At 34.9% G+C, this 12,516-nt stretch overlaps 1 protein-coding gene across 2 annotated transcripts in view; it reads left to right on the forward strand.

The window, feature by feature from the left end:
- The window catches only part of dpysl3 (dihydropyrimidinase like 3), an 81,797-nt gene that overhangs the window by 44,072 nt on the left and 25,209 nt on the right, over positions 1-12,516 (forward strand). For both annotated transcript variants that reach the window (XM_052103790.1, XM_052103789.1), the window contains 5 exons: positions 1,263-1,427; positions 4,014-4,075; positions 5,200-5,280; positions 5,953-6,021; positions 9,627-9,747. In XM_052103790.1, coding sequence (XP_051959750.1) covers positions 1,263-1,427; positions 4,014-4,075; positions 5,200-5,280; positions 5,953-6,021; positions 9,627-9,747 — 498 coding nt within the window. The remainder of the gene's footprint in view (positions 1-1,262; positions 1,428-4,013; positions 4,076-5,199; positions 5,281-5,952; positions 6,022-9,626; positions 9,748-12,516) is intronic.

Raw genomic sequence — 12,516 nt, forward strand, 5'->3', positions numbered from 1 at the left:
CCACCACAGCATCCATTCACTACTCACCACAAACCCCACTGAGAACGAACCACATTACAGCAATCACAAGGAGGTTACCCCATGTGACTCTACCCTCCCTGGCAACCGGGCCAATTTGGTTCCTTAGGAGACCTAGCTGGAGTCACTCAGCACACCCTGGATTCAAACTAGCAAACTAGCGAACTCCAGGGATGGTAGCCATCATCTTTACCACTGAGCCAGTTTCTGAGTTTGTAGTTATTTACATGATTAATATAACTGCATTTAAGATGTAACGCCAGAGTGTTTCCTTTAAAGAGCTCCAGTTCCACCTATTCCACAACGAGAGTGCTTCTGTATTTACTAATTTGGTATTTTTGTATAATCCCCTCACACTTTGCAATCTACATCACCTGTGAACTCTGTAATACTTCCACTCCTCATTCAGTCGTGAACTGCAGTGATGCTCATCACATTTAATGTGATCTCATGTTATGTTAAATGACATCAAACGACTGTTCTAAATGTCTGTCAACAATTTTTTCTTGTCAACGTTGTCAATAAAGTCAACTAATCATTTCAGCCCTAATCATGAGATCAGTATATCCACCATTATGACATCATAAAGACCTCATTTTGATATTAAAGCGACCCCATTATGACATCATATAGACCATGTTATGGATCTTCTGATATCTTGGCTTAGAGATTCTTAGCCTTCTTAAAAGTTTAATTCACCCAAAATTAAAAATGTTGTCATCATTTACTCATGTTGTTCCAAACCCATAGGCTTTCTTTCTTCTGTGGAACACTAAAGTATTGTTAGGCTGAATGGCCGCCCCCATCACATTCACTTTTATTTTATGGAATAAAGATGAAAAGAAAGTGGATGGCTGTTGATCGCCAACATTTTGTCTACCATTTTATTTGTGTTCCATGGAAGAAAGAAAGTCAACAACATAAGGCCAAACAACGTGAGACAGAGTAAGTGATGACAGAATTATTTTCATCTTATCACATTATCATATTATCATCAGCTTGGCTCATGAATATTAATTAGGTAATGTAACACTGCAATAGCACATTTATCTTATACTATTATATTATCATATATCCACTGTCAAGTATTACTGTCTTATTGAGTCAATGTTTTATTTGAAATTGACTGATAATTTATAGATTTGACCACATATAATTGAATATACTTATAATAGTATCAGATTTCCACTGCAGTGTACACAAAGCCTAAATCCTCTGTCCTCTCTCTTACGTGTGACCTGCAGTGGATCATGTGATCCCGGAGCCTGGCAGTAGCTTGATGGAAGCGTTTGAGCGCTGGCATGAATGGGCAGATGAGAAGGCATGCTGTGATTACTCGCTGCATGTGGACATCACCCACTGGAACGACAGTGTTAAACAAGAGGTCGAGAGTCTTATTAAAGAGAAAGGTGAGTTTACTAGTATTACTAGTATGTCCATGACTAAGAGACTATCCACATATATCCACATATTAAAGGCAAAGTGTGTCATTTGAGTGCCACCAGTGTCACCAAACAGAAATGCAAAACATTTCAAATGTGTCCTAAACACTCCTTTTGTATTTCATTGCTCAGAGAAACAGATAGTCCTGCCCTAAACTTACTCTGTTGCTTAATGTTTTTATATTGGGCTGGTCGGGATGCTCAAACAAACAGAACAATGTTTTTTATATTATTGCAGAGCCACAGTGCTTACAGTTTTCGAACTACAAATGGTAAACTTAAACTGCCATTTTTTTTTACTTTCTAAAACTGGTTTAATTGCTGCCTTAATTTACATTTATGCATTTGGCAGATGCTTTTATCCAAAGCAACTTACAGTGCACTTATTACAGGGACAATCCCCCTGGAGCAACCTGGAGTTAAGTGCCTTGCTCAAGGGCACAATGGTGGTGGCTGTGGGGATCGAACCAGTGTCCTTTTGATTACCAGCTATGTGCTTAGACCACTACGCCACCACCACTCCTAATATTTTGAGTGAAATCAAAGTGGTGGCAACCTGCAGTGATACGTCCTTTGCACGTTTACAACCACTTAATTGCTTATGATGAAAATCAATAAAATCAAGTAGAACTCACAGAAATTATTGCTATTTTTGTGATATTAAATGATTGTAAACACATGTTGTTATAACATCATGACATTTGCTTACATTGTATTGTCTGCATATTAAATTTGGAAAGGAGAAATTATTTTAACCAAATAAAAAATTCACACATCACCTTTATAAATCAAGTATGAAATGTGTTAGAATTTGTACGGATGTTTTTGAATCCAATCCATTTAGTCCTTATTGTTCTGTTATTTTTTGTTATTAGATCAGAATTGTGAAATAAAAAATAAAATTGTGAAATAAAAAAAATAAAAAAAGTTATAAATATGTCATTGAGGAAAGGATCCCATAGGGGATGTCTATTGATGTTATTTTTGGGCTCTTTTAAACTATTCTTGAAATGGACCGTTAGAAAAAAGCTTCTTTACAGCCGCATAACTAATGCATAAACCTCATATCCTGTTCTGCTACATATTGTCGTGTATCATCTAATGAAGCGCTGTGCTTTTAGTAATCAAAGACTGAAAAACATGTTCAAGTTCTGCTCAAGTAGATTAATATTGGAACTATTTGTCTAGATATTATGATTATATGATTATTATATTATATTACATATATTATATTTGTATTGTTACTCACCTTAACTGTGTAAAGTCATATCCAGTTTACAGGGTTATAGGGGTTTTCAAGTGTCTTACTACAACAGCAAATTTGGCTTTTGTTTGGAAATTAATTTCATCCCACAAATGCTGTTAATTGAGCTGAATTTGTATTGAACCAAGAATATACCTTTAACCCTCCTAGTGTATTGAAAAATGCACCTTCCTTTGGTATTCATGGTCATTTTTGACCGGAAGGATCAGATGTGTAATCCTTCTTTTTTTTTTATGATGTTGATAAGGATAATTCTTCCCTAATTTAATAATAAAATATATAATAATAATAATAATAATAATTTAACTTTATTTCTTGATGATGATTTCTTCTTCCCTGAAGTAAGAACAATAAAACAAATAAGCAAAGTTTTGTCATGTTATTTTAATTCAGAACCTACACTAAAATATGAGAATGTGACATAAATTGGTGGCAGATTGCTGCATCTGGTGAACAGAATATAAATAACATGACTTGAAAACAATGTAACTCCAGTAATAGCCAGTAGATGGCTGTAGACCCCTACCGTGTAGTCTGATGACTGTTGTATCCTAATTTATATTTTATCACAAGACGTTATCAACTATTATTTATCAAAGTTTAGTATTTTAAAATGGATTTGAAGTGTCAGTCTTTGCAGTTAATGCCATTATGCTTGTCATCAAACCTGACCATGATGTTACAAAGTGAAGAATACAGAATAAGCATTTTTCTACCAATCATTTATTTCAAAAATTCAAATGTAATAACTCGAAGTAAATGCACAATAATGTCAAGAAAATGAACATCAAGAAACAGACATGAACTGCAAAAATCAGAAAATCAAAAGTATAAAACAGAAGAGTAAACATTTCTTTTCCAAACGTGCGTGTGTGTGTGTGTGTGTGTGTGTGTGTCAGATTGCATTCATCAGCTGGAAAACAATAGTTGACTTATAATGCCAAAAATAACGCATGGCTTTTTATCAAAATAATATAATTTAATATAATAACTTGCTTTTCCTTTAAGGGTGACATCACATGTTGATGTTAACATCTAGACAAATAGCTGCAGTATTTAGGCATTGTTTTAGGCTTTTGAAAATCTTGCATTAGTTAACACAGTAATTAAATGTAGACTAACATTACTGTAATAAAGGTTACAGGAAGCAATTTAGCAAATATTGATACATTTAAAAATGAAGCATTAACGTGGAGACTCTCTTGAAGATAAACTCGACCTTTAGCCTTTAAATTGAGTTTTGTTTATTGCCAAACTTGTTTGCTGATTCTGTCTGTCTGTTCATTTAGGAGTGAACTCTTTCCAGGTCTACATGGCTTATAAAGACCTCTATCAGATGAGCAACAGTGAGGTAAGCTACAGTTACATCAACATGTGTATACAGATTCTGATACTGTCAAATGTTGTTCCTGGGGCTGTTAATTTCACATGTTAATTGAGTGTGATCAGTTATTTAAAGAGCACCTATTATGGTTTTTCAAATATTATCTATCATGTAGTGTGTTATATACAGGGGCGAAAATTTCATCAAAATGTTGGGGGGGACAATAAACATAACAATTCTCAAGAGCAGTTTTTGAAGGGGACACCAAGGTTTTTTTTGTTGTTGCCCCGTTTGCATTTGTATCATTTTATTTCTTAAACAATTATTTTAAGAATATATCATTATATTATTTACAATACACATATTTTAATGATATTTTATGGGGGACAACCCTCAGATGGGGGGGTCCCCCTCCCCCCTTTTCCGCCTATGGTTATATAGCTGTTTGTGAATGTAAAAATGTCTGCAAAGTTTCAGAAATCAAAGTGCACGACAAATGGAGTCATTGACTCCCAAAAGAAAGAACCGATTCTGAACACCTGAAACGAGTCGTTAGTAATTCCAGACTTCCTGTACTAACCTATTTGGTAACAAAAAAAACACCTCTGGTCTTCACTGGCTGCTCACGGACAGCTTTGATCCGCCCTCAAACACTACACTAAGTGGTAGACCAATCACAACAGACTGGGACATCTGACCAATCAGAGCAGAGTAGGCTCTCTGAAAGGAGGAGTTTAGAATGAATGCTTTAGAATGGATCATTAAAGAGTTGTTTTTGACACTGGGGGAAAAAATGAATGCTGCAATATAAATTATGAGCAAATGAAAGTGTTTTTTGACCTTGGATGCATGTAAATCTATTGTATGAGACCTTTAAATCAAAATTAGACATGTTTAAAAACCCTAATAGGTGCTCTTTAAAAATGTAAAGCTATAAACTAAAGTTATTATCATGCCTCTGGGATTTTCCCAGTAAATATTCATACATGCGATTATTTGCAGTTAATTTTATTAATTAATTAGAATATCATCTAATTTTATTAAAAACTACTACTTGCTACATTGTTACTGTAACATTGTCTATTGCACTCATTCTTTTTGTATATGAGCCATAGTTGCGTGTTCACCTCGTATGTTTGATGTTTGAACAGCTGTATGAGATCTTCACATTCCTGGGAGAGCATGGAGGAATCGCACAGGTCCATGCAGAAAATGGAGAAATAATTGCTGAGGTAAAGTTTAGGAAAGGAGCATTATGAGTATGTGTTATTTCATGTTATCAGTGAGGGTGAACCCAGGACATTTCAGAAAGGGTCACGACCTTGTTACAGGAATCTGGGTTACTTAAATAACTTGTCCTGATTTCCCTCATCATCAGTTTGTTATAGTCAGAACATTATCAAGCTTTTATCTGGACAGTGTGTGTGTGTGTGTGTGTGTGGCCCATTTATTTCAGATGAAGATAAGATATATGTTATTGTCCTCAACACTGTCAACAATTCTCTGATATTGTGTTGGAAAAAAGATACACTGATAACTTAATACAGAGTAAATTCTGGCAAACATCATGTTGTCATTATAATATCACACTATATATTTTTATCACAAAGTGGGACTTTTACATGCCTTTATATTTTAGGAAGTAGATTCCTTGCTAAGGGATCATCATATTTGGGGGTTCTTGGCACCAAACAGTTTGAAAAAGCACTGGTCTATTTTGCTCTTCTCACCATAAAGTGATCAGTCTTTGAGAAATGATGGAGAGATAGAGAATCCAAATGAAATATACTGTACAGCTTTCTGACTGGTAGTTTAGCACTTATTGAACAAGATGAGGAGATAATGTGTTTCTAGATGAGCGTTTGAGACATATATAACACATTTATGACTTTGTGGTTCTTCAGGAGCAGGCCCGTATGTTGGAGATGGGCATCACGGGACCTGAGGGACATGTTCTCAGTCGCCCAGAGGAGGTCAGTAACCACAGACTTTTGCAATATATATAAACATATCCTCCTAAGACCCGAGCATGACTGCTGTGTGGATTTTCCATTTTCCTTGTTGATTTGTAACTTGTAGCCCCTAATAAACAAGCAAAAAATTATAATCGTGAGCAAGTAGTTTTCCATTAAATGTATGTCCACATACAGTACATGTATGTAGACAGCAATACTAAGTTGTGAAATTTTAAATAACAAGTTATAGAAAGTCAGATTTTTTCATCATATTTTTTATTATGTTTCCAGGAGTGTTGATTATTCATGTTTTGTGATGTTACAGACATTACAGCTAATTCAAGTAATGTCCAGCATCATCCAATCACTGCCAACCATGTTCAAATAAAATTATACATTATTAATGTATATTATTAATATACATACAGTATACTGATTATAATTGTCACATGTCCGTCAAACATGTTGAGTGATCCATACATCATCTACAGACTGAAACTAAACTTTTGGTCAGATTTTAGGAGTGAATGCCCTTAGCTGCATAGAGAGCTATAGGATGCTCCCTTGCTCCCTATTTAGTGAATGACTTAACCTCCAGTGTGCTATCTGCACTGATCCCAGAACAATTTGAAATGCACTTTATTTTCATCCTAACTCCATAACTAACTCCTAAAACCTCTGAAAGCAACATTTTTCTGCTTTTGGATGCATCCATTGATTCTCAATGTGAAAATGCACAGTAAATATAGGAATGCATTTACTAATGATAATGAATAGAACCATATAGACCCTTTTCACATGTCTACATTCACAAATGGAAGTCGTCATAGTTGGGTAAAAGTAATTATGGCCGCTGCCAAGTTGTATGTGTTTTCACATTCCTTAAACATTTTTGCCTGCATTTACGTTTGACGAGGTTAACCGCATCGTCCATCAATGGTTAAAGCAAAACTCAACAAAGGTTACAAGTTGTTTTTCGAATACGAAGGTAAGTTGATAAAAATAAATGATTATTAAGAGGTTGTGCGTTAAATCAGCAGACACATATTTATGTATTAAAGGAACAAGCTACAAATCTGTCACCACAAATTGCAAAAATGCAAAAAAGAGGGAACAGTTCACAAATCTGTGAATTGTACTTGGTGAAAGTAATACTTGATGGGCAATGCAGGATGTGAAGGAGTGGAGAGACCCATGTCCCACTCCTTCTGACTTCTAACCCTGTCAATACACTCTCGAGTCAGCTGTGATGTGTAATCATTCCATTGAAACCGTGACGGTACAGCTCAGATTTCAAAGCGTTTCACAATTCCACCTGTGAGTGACTGCTGTAAATCCTCATCTTGAAAATACTGTCCACAGACTAAAGTGCTTCCTCGTTTAATAACAAAATGATCTTCTTCACATTTAATTGCCTGAACCCACCGAGCTCATACAAAGTTAGCATCTTTTGGAAATTCATGTTTGTGCAAATAGGAACACTGTAGTGGCACTGGTTATGGCTGTTCTTCCCAAACTTCTGCTTCGTGAACGCAGACGTGTGAAAAGGGTCCATTGTACAGTGATAACAATATAAAATATAAAATGACCCACAGATTTGTTAATGTGGAAAGTTATTTAAAATAACTAACATGTTTTATAATCTTTTGAGGGAATAATATCCCACAGTCCACATATGTGGAAATCAGGCTGCTGATGTGCAAAAAATGAATGCATTTTTTTAAAGTGATATATCAAATGAAATTAGAGACACTACTCTTTACACCCAGATAGGTTTCTATGAAAACACTTAAAGAGGTTTTTTACCAGAGGCACATTTTTTGGCTCTGCACACGTAGAAGCGCTTCACGGAAATCGCCGCCATGCTGTTGTGTCACGTGACTCTGTGCACCAGATGTTTAACCCTTAAATGACAGTCTAAAGTGCAAAGTCTAAAATACAATGTACGCACCGGTCGCACAAGGTATATATTAATATATGTCATAAAATCACTGCAATCATTTTGAAATATAGGCTTCCCAATTCCTAAGTGTCTTAATGTTTAGAAATAAAAATACATGAAAATATAGAATATCGTAAGCCCTTTTGACATAAAAAATGGGATTTTACTTTAATACATAGTGATTGATCTAAAACTGCATTTTCACTAGTAGAATTGCACAATGATCTATCATTCACTCCTGTTTTCAGTTATGCAGTTATTCAGTTATATAAATTGTTCTATTACATAATCCTTGTCACATAAAAGTATGTACTTCTTACAAGTAAAAGTGATTGTGATAAAGGACCCACTTTATATAACGAGTCTTTAACTACTATTTACTAACATTAAAATGAATACAATACAATGTACCTATTGGATTACTACATGTTGTTCTGCAAAATTCTCACAAGATTCAAATTGTCTGCTTCTGAGGTTGAGGTACAGGTAGGTTAAGGGTAAGGGTTAGGGGTAAGGTTAACAGTGCAACTACAGATGTATTTAAATGCAGGTTCTTGAAAATGAAAGTACAATGCAACAACACATATTTACATAATAAGTACATTATATAAAATATTTAAGTACATAGTAGATAAAGACACCTAATATAAAGTAGTTCGGACATAATTAATTACATTGTTACTAAGGGAAATGTCCAGTCCTGATATAAACAATTGAAATACAACTAGTACAAATACCAATTTATTTACATCTGTAATTTGGTTTTCACTAATGGCAATATTAGTTTGAGATATCTGAAAATGGATTTCAAATATCAATATGTAAATTTACGATATCGTAAAATTCTTTCTTACTAGTTACAATCACATTACAGATACACTCACAGAGCACTTTATTAGGAACATTATAGTTCAGCCCATCCGCCTCAATGTTCGACATGTGTATTCTGAGATGTTATTCTGCTCACTACAATTGTACAGAGTGGTTATCTGAGTTACTGTAGCTTTTCTGTAAGCTCGAACCATTCTGGCCATTCTCTGTTGACCTCTCTCATCAACAAGGCATTTCCATCTACAGAACTGCCGCTCACTGAATGTTTTTTCGTTTTTGGCACAATTCTGAGTAAACTCTAGAGACTGTTTTGCTGAAAATTCCAGTAGATCAGCAGTTACAGAAATACTCAAACCAGCCCATCTGGCACCAACAATCATGCCTCGCTCCAAATCACTTAGATAAAAATGTTTCCCCATTCTGATGGTTGATGTGAACGTCAACTAAAGCTCCTGAACTGTATCTGCATGATTTTATGTACTGCACTGCTGCCACATGACTGGCGGATTAGATAATCACATGAATAAGTAGGTGTACAGGTCTTCCTAATAAAGTGCCTTTTATATTTGCCACTAGTGAAAATCTCAAGAATTAGCAATTTATCTTAAATATATAATTAATATTTATAATTCATATCCAGGACATGATTAATTTTTGAAAGGGCTAGCAATAGCAGCCAGCTTTATCACACTTTGTTTATCATGTAAGGTATATTTCACAAGCTCTGCAATGTTTAAATTAGTTTGACCCACAAATGGAATTTGAAATCTTGTCTGGCATCACAATCAGTGATATTTTGCAGACAGGACCTGTTAGCTGTGTGTGTTTGTGTGTGTGCGTGCGTGTGTAGCTGGAGGCGGAGGCAGTGTTTCGAGCCGTCACTGTTGCCAGTCAGACGAACTGTCCTCTCTACGTGACCCGTGTGATGAGCAAGAGTGCTGCTGACATAATCTCACAGGCCAGGAAAAAAGGTACATATTATATAATACATTCACATCATCATCAATGGGTTTTTCATTGGCAGGTCACTAAACTTAAAAAATAAATACAAAAAATATGTTTGTGATTGTACAGAATGATTTACCATATTCTGTACAATCATAATCTCATATGCTGTATGTTGCAATATTATGGAGAAGTTTTGGAGGGGTCTGAGGGTTCTGGTAAGCATGGCACATAACATGTCAAAATGATTAAACAAGAAATTGTGTCAGCTGTGTAATGTGTGAGCTTTCACAGATGCTGTGGCCATTTCCAAGTTTACACATCTCATCCGAGTTAAATAAACCTTTTGTTGAGTTACTGTCGCCTTTAAGGCATGTATTCAAAATGACACTACCTAAAATTGCATACAGTTGTGTTTCTCTTGCTGTGACGTGTGTGTATAAATAACAGTTGTATTATGCATTAGCGGTTTGCACACTATTTCCACTGCTGTGTAATGTTTATTTTATATGCAATGCCTTTTCTGTGAGAAAGTGAAATACTCTACTTGGACTAATGTATAGTTGTAAAGGTCCCATAATCCATCATTATTAAACTAGTCTTTCATTCAGAGATAGTGCTCTCACACTTAGTGAACTCTGCCTGTCATTAACACCAAAACAATTTAGTGCCCAATGTTTGACCACAGTCATTTCAGTCAGTAGAAGCCAAATGATTTTTTATTGAATTCAGTTCAATTCAATGAAACAGTCCTTATTGTAGTTTATAATAAGTAAAAATGTATTTCGATTACAGAAGCCATGCGTTGGTATTATGTTAGAGAATTATTCATTTTATGTCAAATCTACATTTGAAGAAACACAACAAAGATGTAAATCTGCAATCAATTGTTGTTTGGTTTGAACAAAAATGGTGGCTTTGTTAGGAAAAGCATAATGCCATACTACTCTTTCTATCACTGCAGTATATACTGTAGTTTGTATACTGCAAAAATTTGCCGTTTTTAACCTAAACACTTCAATTCAGTGAAGACAGCACCTTACAAATGTAAGTTGAATGCTTTACCATCGCCCCATGATGTGTAAATATGTACATTTCAGGTATGAGTGTTGGATTGGTTTGGGCTAACATGCTAAAGCTAGCCGCAACACATTGCTTGGATTTTTGCATGTGTAAAATCACTCCTGTCAGCTGAAAAACAGCAAATACTTCTCTAGAAGAAATCTACAATCAATTGGTTTTTGGTTTGAACAAAACAGTGTACAGAAAAGTATAATGCCATACTACTTTTTCTATTAATAGTTGTATACTGTTGTATGTATTCTGTAAAAAATGTGAGGTTTATAATAGTGTTGTCAAAATATTCGGTACTTCGGTACCAAGTCGGTACTAAAAAAAAAAAAAAAGTCTCTGTATCAAGTACCAGTGGTACCGAGTACCCGGTCAAAGTTCGCGCATGCACGCACGAAGCGCGTGAAGTTGCTGCGTCCTCATGAAAGCGCTGAGACATGGCGACCACCGGCGCTGCTGTGGTGACTGCTCTTGTTGATAAGAAAGGAGGAAAGAGCCATGTGTGGAAATATTTCGGATTTGCGGCTGATGACGAGGGGAACATCATAGATCATCAAAAACCTATTTGCAAATGATGTCATCGAAGTTTTCTCTCAAAAGCAGGAAACACATCAAACTTGATAAAACACCTTAAAGACCGACACCCGGGTCTAATGAAAGAGTTCAAGCAGGTAAGTTTCAAATTATTTTCAAATTTAGAGGTTCTGTTTTGAGTTATATACCATATTTTAATTTGAATGTCGGATTGAAATAAACACAATGTTAGCCGTGTAGTAAATCATTAGCATAACGTTACGTGGTGCAGCTAACGCAAATATAATGAGTGTTAGAATTAAGCTTCTTTATTAACTATTTAATGCTACTATACATTTTATTAGGGTTAAAAAAAAAAAACAGTAGGACACTGTTTTTTTTAAATGACACACCAGAGGTTTTTTTTTAAATGACCTTTTAATTTATAAAAATGTTTAAGTTTATAAATATAACACTGAGTGTTTATTCAGTCATGGCTTATTGTTGTGTTTTTTAGGTGTGTAATTTATTTTCATTTATTAGTTGTGGAAAAACTTGAAACACAATTTTGAATAAGTATAAAGAATGGCATTGTTTACCTTTATTAATAAAAATAGTGTGTTGTTCAATTAGCATGTTTTTGTGTTTTGCTTTGGTACCGAGAACCATGGATTTTTTCTTGTAAATTTAGTCTAATTTAAACTTTGGTTTGGTACCGAAATTGGTACCGAGAACCGTGGATTTTCACTGGTATCGGTACTGAATACTGAAATTTTGGTACCGTGACAACACTAGTTTATAACTAAAACACACTGCATGGATTACTTTATCTTAATGTAATGCACTCGACTTGACCTTCTATTTTCTGAGTGATGAAGAAACCAGAAGTAATATCAGCCACAATTTGAATATCTCCTTTTTAAATCATAATTAGATTAAAGATTCCTTCCCGATAAAATTCATATACCTAAACTCAGCCGAGTGCTGATCCAATACTGGATGATAAAATGGGCAAAAATAAATAAAACTCACAGACTGAAGGTGCATCCCAAATCGCATAATTCTGTACTATTCTATCGCATTTTGTAGTGCAAGTAGTTTAAGTAGTTATGATTACACTTGAAATGGAACAAATAGAAGTGTTCTACATGTACCCGGATGATGTCTTTTTCAACCGAAAAAAATGGTGTGGAATGTTTTTTTTATTTTTA

The sequence above is a fragment of the Xyrauchen texanus genome, chromosome 34 (genome assembly GCF_025860055.1).
Source record: "Xyrauchen texanus isolate HMW12.3.18 chromosome 34, RBS_HiC_50CHRs, whole genome shotgun sequence".
NCBI classification, from domain to species: domain Eukaryota; kingdom Metazoa; phylum Chordata; class Actinopteri; order Cypriniformes; family Catostomidae; genus Xyrauchen; species Xyrauchen texanus.